The 16196-nt window shown below is 41.4% G+C and overlaps 1 protein-coding gene across 1 annotated transcript; it reads left to right on the top strand.

The window, feature by feature from the left end:
* The first annotated feature begins 8254 nt into the window (after positions 1-8254).
* On the top strand, positions 8255-13044 carry LOC147456610 (uncharacterized). Its single transcript, XM_086513867.1, has 10 exons — positions 8255-8341; positions 9926-10120; positions 10804-10851; positions 10904-10924; positions 11499-11580; positions 11703-11765; positions 11875-11938; positions 12202-12422; positions 12498-12561; positions 12641-13044. The coding sequence occupies exons 1-9, from the start codon at positions 8255-8257 to the stop codon at positions 12530-12532; spliced, it is 816 nt and encodes a 271-aa protein (XP_086369993.1). The 3' UTR covers positions 12533-12561; positions 12641-13044.
* Positions 13045-16196: the final 3152 nt, after the last annotated feature.

Raw genomic sequence — 16196 nt, forward strand, 5'->3', positions numbered from 1 at the left:
ATTCTAACCATTGTTCCCATTTATTATCCCACATTAAATGATCAGTTTAATATGAGAAAATCATTTTGGTTGGTTAGATATTACTTTTAATGACATTACCTCTCTCTTGAAATCATAGTCGTCCTCGACTATGAGATAGAAGAGATAAAGCCTTAGTCATTAGTGAACCTTTCTTAGCAGGTAGAGGATCTCTTTTTACCCTACGACATCTTTCCAAGATGGATGACTGACCCATTTGGTGCTTCGGAGACATAGCTACCGTAAGCATGTCTGCTTGTTAGTCCATTTCATTCTCCCAAAGTAGAGTGAAAAATTCTACTTGGTGTTTGAGAGATGTTGTCATCACAAACATGATTCTAAGCATGCATACTACTTAAATTTGTGCAATAAAAAGATAAATAGTCTTATAAGACAAAAGCATTGGTCATTTAAAAGAAATTTGTACATTTGCTTACTCCAATGTGGCATTGTAAGCATTGACAAGGTTCATACTATCCTTAAGCTGTATTCCTTGCATCCATTTAGAATCTTCAAAAGGATAATTTTTGAACTTAATAAGATACCGTCAGATAATCTTACCATGTCGTAGTACCTTGTCTTCATGCCAAACTATAGCTTTGGGTTGTAGCACCTCTTCTTGGTCTTTAATTTCGGGAGGGTCTTCAATAATTGGTTCACTTGGTGGATCTCCTTTGTAGGGCTTAAGTAGGCTCACATGAAAACCATTGTGTATGAGCCAATGGTTGGGCAATTTGAGTTGATAAGCCATCTCATTGATGGGATTCAAGATTTGGAAAGGACCATAGTATCTTTTTGCTAGCTTAGCAAAATACTTTTGATGGCCCGTAGGATTTTTGCCGGTCGTTTGCCTCAATCAAAAAGCCTTAGGAAACTTAAGCAAGACCCAATCATTTTCTTTGAATGTTAAGGCCCTTTTGTGCTTGTCAACAGCTCCTTTTTGACTTTGTTGAGAGATGGATATAGCTTCCTTAATCTTTTGAAAAGATTCTTGTAGGTCACGGCTATACTCATCAGCAGCGAAGATTTTCCCATGTACTTTAAGTAGCAAGGGACTTTTAGGTCTCCCCTCCATTATTTCAAAAGGTGCTCTTCCCGTAGAAGTATGTACAATATTATTGTACGCATACTCTACAAGAGGTAAGTACTTTTCACATTAATTGTGGGCGTTGATCTACTTCGGTAACATAAGTCTTTAGTAGATCGAAAATCGTAAGGTTGGCTATCTCACTTTGGCCATCTATTTGTGGGTGATAGGCCGAAGAGAAATTCAATCTTGTACCTAGATTTTCAAAGAGACCTTTCCAAAAATTACTGGTCAGTCTATGATCTCTATCTGACACGATGGATGTTGGTAATCCATGGTGTTTGAAAATCTGTGATATGAAGAGAGTTACCATTTGGTGTCCCTTAATAGTCTTTTTGACATGAATAAAGTGTGCTTGCTTGCTAAACCTGTCGACTATTGTCCATATTCCCATAGTCCCATGGATAGACTTGGGCAATCCAAAGATGAAATCCATGGATATACTCCCCCATGGTGAATTTGGGATAGGCAATGGCTGGAGTAATCCAGGTTGCTTCCCTCTATCATACTTGGTCTTTTGGCATACTACACATTTTTAAACATACTCTTGTATGTCCACTTTCATGGTAGGCCGATAGAAATATGTTTCTACTCCCCGAAGAGTAGGTTGAATGCCTCTATGTCCCGCATAGGAAGGAGCATGGGATTCATACATAATTTTCTCATGAAGGGAATGGGTAACACATAGCCTATTGCCGTGGAGAAGATAACCATCCTGCAAGGTGAATGGTTCCTCTTTCTTCCCCAAAGCAAGCGCTGACATTATTTCTCTATAGTCAGGGCCAACATCATACACATCTATCATAGAAGATAGATCATTGTGAGTAGCTATAGACACTGCATTAACTTTTGGTCGTCATGAAAGTGCATCGGACACTTGATTGTGCTTACCCGCAATGTGAGCAATATGAAAATTAAATTGTGAAAGAAAATTTGCCCACCTCATTTGTTTGTCGAAAAGCTTGGTTTGCGTCATGAAGTACTTGAGACTTTGGTGGTCGATTTGTAGAATAAATGGAGTCCCCAATAAATAGTGCTTCCATGTGTCTAAGGCATGTAGAATAGCTAAAAGCTCTTTCGCATAAATGCCTAAGACTCATTCATCCGTATTGAGCCTTCGGCTCTCATATGTGATGGCATGCCCTTCTTGAAACAAGACTGCTCCAAGGCAATCACCACAAGCATCACATTGGACCTCAAATGGCTTTGAGAGACCCGGAAGCATGAGGACTCGTTGGGAGGTAAGCTTCTCTTTGAGCTTGTCAAAAGCATTTTTCTCCTTTAGCAGTCCATAAATACTTAACGTTCTTCTTTATTAAGTCATGTAATGGTCCTGCTATTTGAGAAAATTTTGCTATGAAGAGTCTATAGTATGCACACATACCAATAAAGCTTCTTAGCTCATGTAGATTCCTTGGATTAGGCCATGCTTTTATTACCTGTAACTTTGATGGATCCATCCGGATACCATCTTGAGAGATAATATGACCTAAATATTGAATCTCTTGAAGGAAAAATTCTCTTTTCTTTTGGTTGAAAAAAAGCTTGTTCTCCCTCAATATATGCTTAAAAAATCACTTGGAGATGTTGCTTGTGTTCCTCCAAAGACTTGGAGTAGATGATGACATCATCAAAGAACACTCCAATGAATTTTCGGTAGGGTCTAAAGATTTTCTCATTAGACGATTGAACGTGGCTGGTGCATTAGTCAAGCCAAAAGGCATGACTAGATATTCATAAAGACCAAACGTTGTACGAAACGCAGTCTTTAGAATATCTTCATCCACTATCCTTATTTGATGATGGCCACTTTTAAGGTCAATCCTATTGAAGTAGGTAGAGCCTTGTAGCTTATCAAACAGATCTTCTACCCGAGGCACGGAAAATATTTTTTTGATAGTGATATGGTTAAGTGCTCGATAGTCCACACACATACAGTATGTACCATCTTTCTTTTGCACTAAAAGGACTGCAGAACAAAAGGGAGAGGAGCTAGGCCTCACCTTCCCTTTATGTACCAATTCCTATACTTGCCTCATGATCCCCTCTTGTTGAGCTTGGGAAACTTGATAAGGAGGCTTGTTAGGCGGTGAGCTTCCTGGTAGGAGCTCAATTCGATGGTCATCATCCCCTCGTTTTGGAGGTAAATCCATAGGGATATCATCGATGAACACATCTTGGAATTCTTTTAGAAAATTAGACAAGTCTAACTCTTGTTGATTCCTACCATTTACATTTGATGAAACATTAGGACCTTTTAGAGACTCTTTGGATAAAAATCATGTACACAAAAACTGAGCTCTTCATTGATTTATCAAAAGCAGGAGGATTTACAAGTGGTATAGTGCGACCAAAGTCACTAGCATCTATATACATGTTCTTTCCCTTTAGGTGAAGTAGATTCTCCTTTCAGGGAACTTCATATTGCCAGCCATGCGGTTGAACCATGGTGCCCCTAGGATAGCATCCTCATGTTGGAGAGGAGAGATGGAAAACTCTTCTTTGTCAACATAGCTTTGGATATGGAGCCTCAACTTCCCAATCAAGGGAGTAACGAAGGCTCATTGTCCCTTGAAAGCAGTGTCGACCGTTACAGCATCTCCCATCGCGAAAGCTTGAATGTCCAACTTGGTGGCCAACTCCATTGATATGAAGTTGTGAGTAGATCCAGGGTCAAACAAGATGAAGGCATCATGCTCCCTTACCTGTCCCCAAGTATAGGAGAGAGGTGCACCTTTGCAATGAGCATCCTCTTTTGGAGCTTCGATGGTGGAAGCTCTAGGAGTCTCATTGCGAACATTCTTCTTGGGGCAAGAATGATAACCATATCCTTGCTTCCCACACTTAAAACACTTATGGTCCTTGAAAAAATATTCAAGCTCTTCAGGAGAGAGTTTATTTTTACCTTTGTAAGCTCCCTTCTCCTTGGACTATCGATTGTTGTTGTTGGATTTGCCTTGGGAAGAATTATGGGCATTGGTTTTCCCCTTGGCATCAATTTTGTATTTATTTTCCATGTGCTTGACATTCCGTCTAGCCCCTTGTTGGAAATTGATGCGCGAAGCAACCATGGTGTGGTGGATTACTTTGGTGATAGAACCAGGCTGTTGAGAGTTGACATACTCGGCCATCTCTTCAAGTAATCCCGCACAAAACTGTTGATTTTGCTCGGCAAAGTCTATCTTTTGAAAGACAGTAGCCTCGAGATGTAAATCCCAAAACTTGTCTACATATTTGTGGATAGACTCATGAGAGAGAAGCTTCAAACTGTGACATTTGGTAAGCACTTTGTCCTTTGCATCTCTTGCAAGGAACTGCTTCATGATGGAAACTCATAGAGTTTTCCATGTCTTTGGGGCTTCGCCGTTGCCACAAAGGCTAGCCCACCATTGACGAGCCGATTTTTGGAAGTGCATGGCTACATGGTCTCGCTTGGAGGACTCCGTGAATCCCTCATCTCCACCAAAGGCCGCATCAAATTGCTGGATGAAGGCTAACACTTTGTCACTAGCAGCACCAAAGGTGCCATCATAGGTGAGAAAATAGATACTCTTTCCCCCCTCCTTGAACTTCTTTAGCTTCTGTGACCTTCGCCATCATGCAGGTTATGATTTACGATGTCCTCCCCTCTTGTATTCTCTAGGAGAATAGCCATAGCTTTGATCAAAAGAGGAGGAAGGTGAAGAACAAGGAGAAGAGGGTGACCTCTTGTTAGCCCTTTTCTTCTTTTGTTTCCTCTCTTCCCTTTTAGAGTGACGAGGAGAAGGACTGTGAGTTGAACGTTTCCTCTTGGGAGGAGTTGGCGATTGTCTAGACAGCCGTCTTCGTGGAGCCACATCTTTAGAGGAACTTAAAGTTTCATTGCTTTCTTGCTTTTTGGATTCCTCCTCTCGTATGGGAGAGAGTCTTCTTTTGGGGGTCTCTTCAAGAGGCCTCCTAAGCTTTCTCTCCTCTTGGAGAGGTAGGGTAATTCCATAAGCGCGAAGTTGTTGAGTAACTTCGGCTTGCAAAGTTGGGTTGCCCATAGCTTGTTGCAACCTAGTGACAAGATAATTGACAAACATGGGTGCATCATCATTAGCACCTTCATGTGCAAAATTATAGTTATCAATGTTCATTCTACTCTCTTGGCTATTGTCAGCCATGTTAACAAAATTTGTGTACTTACTTAGTGTAGGGTAAAGGGGCCATGTTAAGGCCACCTTAGCTCTGCAGCAAATTGCAAGCTCGGTGTTGCACATATCTTTTGTTGGAGGGGCGATATCAAAAGTCCGTTGCAAGGTGCAACTATGATAAATTTTTTGTCATGATCGAAAATGCGCACGCAACGCGAGACAGCCCGTATTATTTTCTGTGTAACAAAAATGGCCTTGAAAAGGCGGCCAGTAGTGGGGGGTATAATGAGACAAAGAGGCCAAGAAGGATCAAACTCACATCCAACGGCCCTCAACACTTTTCAAATTGACGTAACCACTTCAACACGGGGCTTTTCAGGTCTCATGAAGGGTCCAAACTCTACTTAACTTTGGGGGGCCACGGGTCCGTTTACAAGGACCTTTTTATTGGCCCCTTTACCCTATGCTTTGGCAATTCAAACCTTAGTTGCTACTCCTCTTAGACTTTAAAAATCGGCGCTTATGTATCTACACCCATGGCTCGAAGTGGTTAATTGTCGAGGGCTACCTCCTTTCTGACTTCTTATGGCTCAATAATGGTAAAGCCGTGGCAAGTCTAAAAAGACCCCATTATTAAGTCCAAATCTCCCGAGGTGTGCACTATGTCCCACATAGTGGGCTCAACAAAACCGATAATAGATCCACTTACCCTAATATAATTAACAAAATCAACCTTTTGTAGGCTACTTTAGGACCTCTCTTCTTAAGCAAGAAAAGAAAAACCAAATGCTCTAATACCAATGTAATGGAAATGGCCTATTAACTTTAAGAGTAGCGTAAATTAGAGATAGTACTTTTCAGAAATTACTTTGTGAGCATAGCGGGTGAACTTAATTGATGGTAGCAACATAAACACAACATTTAGTTAACTTGGCACGAACAATACTTTTGCAAGAGAGAGAGTTTAGAGAACATGACAATAGTTGAGGACCTGATTTATGTGGAGCCGACGGTCCCCCCTCCAATAGGCGTTTGTACTATGGTTTCTCCCATTAAGAGAGACTTGTTACAATACAATCTTTGTGTTCCTTGTGACCTAGGTGATGCAATGAAGATGGAAAGCTTCATGCATCACGAGCATAACATAAACTTTGAGGAAAGCATTAACTATCCCAAGCCTTCAAACACCTTCGAAGGTGGAGAGAGCTAGTGGGGAATGAGGGTAGGGAAGAGGAAGAAGAAACATTTCATAGGAAAAAGAACTAGTTCCTCACTTATCATAACTCTTCTTGCTAGCATACATAATAGCATAGTAATGAAGATGGAGAAGATGGCAAGCTTAACCATTGAAGCATGGCTCTTGGTTGGATTTGCATTCCATAGCCAAGGGTGTTGGTGTAGGCTCTCAGCTTCTCTACTTGCTTGGAGAAGGAGATGGAGCTCTTGCACTTTGCACTTCACACAATGAGAGTGCATGTGAGTCTGTGTGGGAGAGTATACCCCTCAAGCAGGACCCTAGCTTCCTTGGTTGACCCCCCCTTGTAGCTCATTCCTGAAGCTCATTGGACCCCTCCAGTCCTAGCCAATCACAAGCAAGAGTCATACCAAGCAAGCATGCTAGTCTTGGGACAGGTGTCCCCCTTTCCCCTCTGAGAGAGAGGACTCGATAAATGTGAAAACAATTAATTGAATTAACTAATTTATCATTGGACCCCTTGGGAGGTCAACCAATAGGCTTTAGGCACACCATGAGGGCAACATGAGGAAGAACTTGACAAGTGTCCCTTTTGCTTTCTTTGTACCAAGCATGCCTTGTGTGATTGTGTGTGTGCTCTCTCTCATCCCCCCTCTTGTAGGGCATGCCTCCTTTTTGTAGGGATTGATGTTGAATTTTTCACACCTCAAACCCTCAAGCACCTTAGTCAACAATCATGAAAAAAGCACCTCAAGCTTGGGTGGTGTTCCCACAAGCACCTCAAGCTCCCTAGTCGGGAAGCACGACAAGCACCTCAAGCACCTTAGTCATCAAGCATGACAAGCACCTCAAGCACCTTAAGCTTGGGCCGGGTTCCCACCCCAAGCTCAACCCTAGCTTACCTAAGGTCAAAGGCCTTTTACACTAATCTTTGGAGGTCTTTAATGAAGCTAACCCTAAGGTCTTTAAGCTCCATTAGTTAACTTGCTCTTTGACATATCATCTCTCATTTGGGCCCCTTTACCATTGGCCCTGTGTCGAGATAGACCTGAAAGAACATACCTATATTCTAACACTTGTTCCCATTTATTCTCCCACATTAAATGATCAATTTAGTATGAGAAAATCATTTGGGTTGGTTAGATATTAGTTTTTATGACAGTTGCAATGTTTATGATTTGACATCTTCTACAACTCTTCATGATCCAAGCAAACAAAAAGTGAAGTGTAAATATCTCTAGATGTCATCATCATCAAAGACTTTGGACATTTCTGTATGAGTAATTTGGTTTATGGGATATGACTGAGTACTATATGCAATTCTCCATGCAATTCTCCTACATATGACTGAGTACTATATGTAGGAGCTCCAATTTTTCTTCAAAATGTCTTAAAATAGTATTGATCATCTCATATCACTACCTAAGTGGGATTGTAAAGTTGTGAATCAATTGCAAGACTTTGTGGCTAGGATCTTCACTTTTTTGTTGCAGAATGCCTAGTAGAGATTTACAAGAGGTTTGGGTTTTGTTAGGATATTAGATTATCACTACAAATTGAAATTGTTCCATAAAGCATCATATTAGGTTATAGAATGATCACAAAACTTCATGAACAAATCCTTATTTTGGTCGCAACGTAGCCAAAGAAAGTGGGACAAAGCTATTTTAAGCTAGTACCTTTCCTTTTAGAGTTCATCATGGATTGTAAATTTATTTCCCTTATCTTTGCGTCAGCCTTTGATTGTTTATAATTCGAAGCATGCTGAATTTGGTGTCCATTGTCTGATAGTAAAGGCAATAGAACATTGGGCAACACCTCAACCATCGTATTGTGCTTATGGTAATAACTTTTACAAATAACTTTTTCCAAGTAGGAATTCAAGTTGCTCATGATGTTACAAAATACACATATAAATATCAAAAGGTATTGTGAACCAAATAATATGTAGATTTGGAATGATGTCAATTAATATAGGCTTTATCAAGGGTTGAGTTTTCCATGCAATAAAAACAAGTGAAAAATAGACTACGACTCTGGTCAAAATGAACTTTGAGGGTAATTCATATAATTATCGGATTTTCAAGGATTGATATATTGAATTGATGTATTAAAGTTGGTAAATAATTAGTAGCTTCTACATAGAAGGCGCAAACGATGGAGCAAGCGGAGTGACATGAACATCACCAACAAATTAAGACCAAGCGTGGATGGAGATAGCAGTCGACTCATTGATGCAATCCTCCATAAACTAAGTGACACCACCAAGCCAACACATTTGACTTGTAATGTTACATAAACATGTGACATATTGTATTCCAGGTGAGAGAAAATCCCATTTTTTCGCTCAATGGCAATTATGTAGAACCATAATTTTGCACAATCAATGTAGCAAATGTAGTGCATTTCAATTTAATAACTACAAATAACTTTTTCTATGTAGGAAATATCATAACCCAATTGAATGCCATATAGCAATTTTTAAGAACACACATTTTTCTATACCCTTTCTATATAGGAATCATTTTTAGACCCATCTACTTCCACTAAATTACCAGATAGCAAATATGTAGCAACCATTGCTCTATAGGAAACGTAAGATCCATTTACTTGCACTAAATTACTAGGTAGCAAATGTGTAGCATCAATTGCTATTTAGAAACAAGGTGAAAATTCACTATGGCCTACATAAGGCTATTGAAAAGAATTTCCTAATAAAAAAATTATTTGAGAAAAATAGAAAGTGACACTATTATTTTTAAACATGTGTGTCACAATACAATATTATGATTTTTTGAAGGAAAGTGTAAATGAACTATTTACATTACAATATATTCCAAAGGCATAAAAATAATGTTTGACATAAAACTCGATGCCCCTCTTTAAAGACAGCGGTACACAAATGTCAACACCCTCTCACAAGGGCCTAAAAAAATTAATTTAAAACTATTGTTAGCTTGTCATGTGACATTAATCGACAAGCTTTTTCCAATGGTCCAAATTTGCACCCAAAAATCCACCCTTCACTAAGGACTCTTTATGTAGTCCAAAAATGGGAAGAACATTAAGTACTATATAGAAAACATGTAGGAAGCATGACTTTGCTAGTTCCATCTAGCAACAAGGCCACACTTTTACTATAGGTTTGCTAGTTTAATCTAGCAAATCAATCAAATGGGATAACTTTTACTAGGTGGCAATTGGTCCAAAGCTCTCTCTCTCTCTCTCTCTCTTGCTCATCACATCTTGAGTTCGAGTTTTGCCCGATACAACCTTCTGTCTTACGACTTTTAAGTGTCTCTCTCTCTCTCTATAGATGATTAAGGTCTCTTGGGATTGTTCCTACAACGCATGCTTGAAAAACACCTAGCTTTAATTTAATTCCGTTTGCAAATTTTGAGATTTATCTTTATAATTACATTTAAGGTGAGAAAACCTGCAAAATCTAGCAAAAATTTAGTGTAAAAAAAATTCAAACATAGTCAATTTACCTGTGCAAGTTTTTTACAGAAAAGAGTTTATTTCGAGCACTCAGCCTACGGCGTTAAAAATTCCTCTCACACGCACACAACGCGTGTGCGCGCGCGCACCAACGTCAAAACGATTATCGAATCGGGAGTGAAAGCACGTTCTTTGCACTGCAACGAAGATTCGTCTCCACCTCCACACAGAGAATTTCTCTGTGCGCTTCCATTAGTTGCACAGGTATTCCGTCTCTCGATTAGTCCACTATTCTGCAAAATTTTCGTCCAGCTGCTTCCTCGAGAGATCGAACTTCTTGAAATGAGAGAGAGAGAGAGAGAGAGAGAGAGAGAGAGAGAGAGAGAGGTTTACATTCAAATCACTACCTTAATCATAAGTAGGTATGGGTGATAGATTTCTCAGCTTCTCTCAGATTGATTTACATTCTTGAAATGAGAGAGAGAGAGAGAGAGAGAGAGAGAGAGAGAGAGAGGCGTTTACATCCAACGCGCTACCTTGATCATAAGTAGGTATGGGTGATTGATCTCTCACCTTCATGGTGATGCCTAGTGATGCCCCAAGTTGACTACCACAGGACATGGCCTAGCGAGTCATATTTCATGCTTGTGGCATCTCCGTGCTGCTTGGATTTATGGCCTCTCAGTTTACTCGCCACTATGCTGCACCAGTGTCTCAGAAAGACTTCTCGTCTTATCATCTTCCTAACAGAATGGATTTTGATTATTAGGTCACACCAAGTTATTAGGTCCATCATTAATTAAAGGCTCATAATGAGTGATCGAACTAAACTCAAGAGAATCCATCAGATAAACACTTGTCATGGTGAAGTGCTATTGAATAAGATTGCCCATTTTTGAGGTTGTTTCTGACAATAGGTGGTCTTTGGTCTTTGTCTTTCTTTACAGGTTGCTGAAGATGCGAATGGAGTAGTCATAGTGAAAGGTTGGTGTCGTGTAAGGAGCGTGTTGGAGTTCTTTGATCAGCAACCTTAAACATTTGAGTCAGATGGCAACCAATGTTGTTCAGGTGTGCACAAAAGATCATCGTGAGGTTAAGCTTATGCCCACAATTGGCACGTTGCTGTAGACAAAATGATTGAAGAGAGCACTGAAACTTAAGCGTTTTCATACTAGCAAATAGGGCGTAGCTATTGTCCAAGCTACACTTTGTAAAGTAATAATCTTTCACTCCTCACTCCAGGTTACTTTTGTCAAAATCTCAAACATTTGTGTTTTCAATGCTTTTTATTCAAGTGCTTATTTTAGGACTACGAAGCTACACTTTTGTCTTATATTTGGACAGTTGAAGTGTTAGGAAACAAGGATGTGTGCATGTCCTCATTTTACCTTCTCATTTGGATCTTTCTAGTCTTTTCTATTTTTACATTAAATTTGTTCTGCCTTTCTCCCTGATGTTATGAGAGGTATAGTTGTAGGATGATCTAGGCCCACAGGCATGATTCTGCAAATTCACAAGTAGGGGGTGTAGTCTTCTTCCACAGCTCAGTGCATATAAATCCTGTTTAAGTTCATATCAGGTCCTTATAGGCTAAACTCCAAGTTACACGCCCGAGTGTTTAAATAGTTATTTGATTTTGCAGGAAGGTTCATTTTCTAAGGCCACTTGGAGTGTATCATCTGCACATCATCAACAAGCTACTCTCGCAACATGCAGTTTAACAGGTGAAGATCACACTATCAAGTGAGGGCTTCGTTTTAGTCAGTTGAGGCACTTCCCATGGAGGTAGCACTGTATGTTTATCCTGCTGATATATTTTCTTTTTGATTTGTGCGTTTGGGTGTAGAACCTGGACTGCTTGACGAAACAATTGAAGTTGTCAAAGAAAAAGTATGGAGCTTCCGAAATGGTTTGTACCTATAAGCACAGTTACAAAAACTATGCGTTACTGTTTTTATTATTGGGTGGGCTATGAGATACAAACCAGCTGGCTCACAAGTATCTTGTGTTTTGAACAGCCTGGAAAGGTTTTGCAGACGTTTTCTCGAAGGTTGGTGTGAGTCCCACTGTCTTTGGATATTCGTATCCTTAGACGATGATAGCCAGTAATGTATATTACAATTTACATTAATGCATTTATCTGATATGTGAGAAGATATTTCGTGCAAGTGGCCATGGGAAGACAGGTTAGGTCAATGAGGCTGTTCAGTACGCATGTTCATGTGAGCTGCTGAAGTGTGGACTATGTTGTTTTATGCCAATGGAGTAACTTCCTTGGCTATGAGCAGTTCAAGCATTGTTGGCTCTAGTCTGGTTGTCTTTGTGTTTTACTTTAACTTTATCAGATCAGTTCCCCTCCATGAGGATGACTATGTCAAAGAGCATAGTGAAGATGTCCTAGCTTTGGCAAAAGTTGATGCAGAGGACGACAAGCCTTCATCAAAGCGGCCTACCCTTCTTCTGATAGATGGAACTGTTTTGGAAGAGGACAACTTGCTTAATGAGGAGGGTGATCTTGATGAGGATGTTGATCATGCCTTTGCAGAGTCGTCAAGGAAGGAATTTGGTGGGTTTTCAAGGTTTTTGAGCTTGGATTTGATCGCTCCATTGTAGCTTCTTTTATAATCTTTCCTTTTTGCAGTTGAGAAAAGATCATTGACAAGATCAGCAGGCTAGAAGCAAGAAGACAGCCATCCTCCAAGGAGGTATGTCTTTTGCAACCATTATAGGTCTTTTCGCAGAATGAAATGAGATCAGGTAATATGTCTCACTTTCTTTCTACAGGTACAAGTTACAAGCATGCAAGCATTTTTCAACATTATTCTGAAGATTAAGCAACCTATACTGGCATATTGTAATGGTTTTTGACTTGTGGACATCCTAAGGAAGTTGAATGCGAGGGTATTCGGGTGGGTGAAGTTTGGCAGGCATGCTGCCAGCATCTAATTTATGTGTTGGTGTTCCATATTGCAGACTTCCCAGTGTATCTATAGCCAAGAGTTTATGCAAACTGGAAACAAGGATCCAGTTTTTTTCTTCTAATGAGGAAGAGCGCTTTACAGGCATGCGAGAGAATGAACCTGTTTGTTCATTTGAGGTGGTTTGTGTATTGCTATGATAGCCATGGTTTGTGTTACTGTGCCTTTTCTCGAATTCTCTTATTAAATATCTAAACTGAGGTTGTGGCATTTGTGTGCTGCTTTTGGAAAGTTCAGTATCTTCAGTTGTGTATTATTGGCTTGTAATTTTAGATACAAGTATCACTTGGGTTATGACGCATCTCTAAGTTGAAGACTGGGTTGATGAATGGAGCAATGGGGTATTGCTGGTGTTCTAAGGAAGTTGAATTTACACGGGGCCCCAAATGTGTCTTCTTGCTACAATTATTCTGTGATGTGCAAAAGTTGCGAAATTTGGAGAAAGGTGCTTTTTCGTCAATCATTCTACAATTATTTTGTGATGGGCATAGAAGCAGGAGCAAAAGTTTCTAAATATTACATGGCTTCCAGTTTGTTGGCACTCTTTGAGGGTGTATGCCTAGGAAGTTTCAGACCGCCCACAGCAGAGTACCCTTGAAAGTTTTATAGGTACTCTCTCTCTCTCTCTCTCTCTCTCTCTCTCTCTCGGACCATGCCACAGAACCGTTGGTATGATGATGAGCACAGAGACCTCTACCGCCAGTTGCTTGCATGGCGGATTCCTGGAGAGACCATTGATAGAGGCCAGACGTCAGATGAAGAGACTCGCACGCCGAAAGCGGTGAGCTTTTGAGGAGGCGTTGTAGGGAAGGGTTTCCCAGAGGAGTGGACCATGCACATCGTTGTCCCTATCCATAAGATTGAGGATCCTCAATACTATCATGATTGGCCATACAATGGCCAAACTATATGGGGCAGGTCTTGGGGTTGAGCTTATTCCTTATGGGGAGGTTGAGGGCCTACGGGCTCCTGGCCATGTAGGGTTCAGACAGACCTGAGGGCCTATGGGCTCATGGCTGGTCAGAGTTCAGATGAACCTTCTATACTATCGACCACATCTTCGTTTTGCGCTGCCTCATTGATGAGGCAAAGGTGCGGAAGAAGAGGCTTTACTGTTGCTTTGTGGATTTTTGCAAAGCGTTTGACACCGTCCCATGGGAGAGGCTCTTTCGACGACTCTAGAGTTTGGGGATACCTTCGGAGATGATATGGCCATCTATGCTCCCTACTATGAGAGTGATTGGGAGTTCGATTACCAGGCGGTAGAGTCTATTACTAGCACCATTGGTGTTGAGCAAGGATGCCCCTCTTCCCAGACTCTACATCGATGAGATCTCCGACTACATCCTACGAGCGGGAGGGACAGGAGTGGACCTAGCAGGTACCACAATCCACATTATGCTATATGTTGATGACATTGTACTGATTTGAGAGTAACCAGAGGGCCTACAGAGCCATCTGAGAGCTTTGGGTGAGTTTTGTACAGATAGGGGACTCAAGTGTGAATCTTGGGAAAGGATCATGATCTTCCACGCCTCCAGAGCAGTTCGACGAGCATCCACATTTACAGTAGCAGGAGGACGAGTAGAGGTGGTCACCTCCTACATGTACTTGGGAGTCACATTCACCATAGCAGATAGGGGTCCTTCTCCATGGCACATGCCACCATTGATCGACTCACCAGAAGATATGTAGCATTGGCCATGCTAGAGTGGAGATGCCATCAGACACACTTTTAGGAGCCCCGCACGAAAGGGTGGCTATTCGATGTTAGAGCTTGGATATGATAGAGCATGGTATACAAATTAGAGCATGGTTCGGAGCACACAACGTTGACTTGAAGAGTTTGCCACCTTTCTAGTATGACTCCGACTCCCCCTAGCTTCATCTCTCACGTAGTGAGAGAGATTTGACAGGATCTTTGGCAGCTCTGTATCAGACAGACTTGGATCACATCTCCTCTCCGGCGACATCTATTGAGGTGGGGCGAGCTCATGACATTCCCGTGGAGGAGAGAGAGTGTGGAGTATGCAGAGAGGAAGTGGAGAGGGAGGAGCATTTTGCTTACAGATGTAGAGCTTATGCGGATATCAGAGGCCGATACGAGTCCCTATTTAGAGGGTAACCTACTTTCCAAGATATCTTGCACTCTCGAGATCAGAGACAAATGGGGTGCTACTTGCTAGAGATATAGAGGCACATGGATTGTAGCTAGGCTACAATGTCACTCTACACGGAAAGACAAGACAATTACAGTTGGTCATGGATTCATACTTGGTGGACTTGACACGTGGCAGGAGTGGTGGTTTAGAGGACACCATGGCCAGTTCTTCTTCGCCACAGTTTGGGGATAGGTGCAGCTGGAGAGTCAAAGATATTTGATGTTATCTGCTGGTTGCTCTTTTGGGGTTGTATATATGCTCACATTTGCTTGAGTCGTGATATAATGTTCTAGATGGTTTATGAGTCTTGAGTCTAGCGTCGAGTCGAGTCTACATCACACACTGCACCCTCCTTGCACATATTGAGCCTCGACACCCCTATTGTACCCATGAGTTTCGGACTTGGAGCAGAGTGTACTGCCATGCCAGAGTCTGTACTGTTACATCTAAGTTAGTGGAGTCCCATGCTTTTTGGGTTCTACTGTTGAGTTGCTTGTTTGCTTATATTGTTCATTTTTTACAATGTTTTCATTATGTTGGAGTGAGATTTCACGCACATTGCACTGAGGAGCACCCACAATGGAGAGCACGGCACATTATTCTTGCTACATGTGCTCTCATTTTTGGCACGCCGGGTGGGACCTCAATAGAATTTTCACTCCGTTGTGCGTATAGGTCGAGGAGCTACGTCGTTTAAGATCTCGCTTGTGTTGGTCTGCTAGTCTGGACTAGAGTCCTAGACCAATTGGTATAGTCACTCGTCCTGGTCTAGTCTCTGGTCCCGGTCTAGTCCCTCGTCCTTGGCTAGTCCCTCGTCCAGGTCACTCACACTCATCTAGTGGAGTTTGTGCCAGCTAAGTAAAAGTCTTAGTGCCCCAAAGGTTGAGTGGGTTCCTAATTACTGCATGACACATATGAGGCAGTCCAAAGATCGACAAAGTCCATTACTGAGTCCTCTAAAGTACTACCCCAAATAGAAGTCCACCAGCCCCATTACCCCTACCTTCCCACGCGGCTACCTCCACTCCTTCAAACATTTCTTCACCTCCCAAGTAACCTTCCCCAGTACATTTCTCGCCCCCTGTGTTACAAGAAGCTCTTGAGCAACAAGCTCCTGAACAGGCAGCCATGGAGAAGCTCACAAGGCTCTTGGCTACGGTGAATATAAAGTTTTCGACTTTCGAAGGACTCTCCACATAG

The sequence above is a fragment of the Adiantum capillus-veneris genome, chromosome 6 (assembly GCF_014529385.1).
Source record: "Adiantum capillus-veneris isolate H3 chromosome 6, ASM1452938v2, whole genome shotgun sequence".
Classification (NCBI taxonomy): Eukaryota; Viridiplantae; Streptophyta; class Polypodiopsida; order Polypodiales; family Pteridaceae; genus Adiantum; species Adiantum capillus-veneris.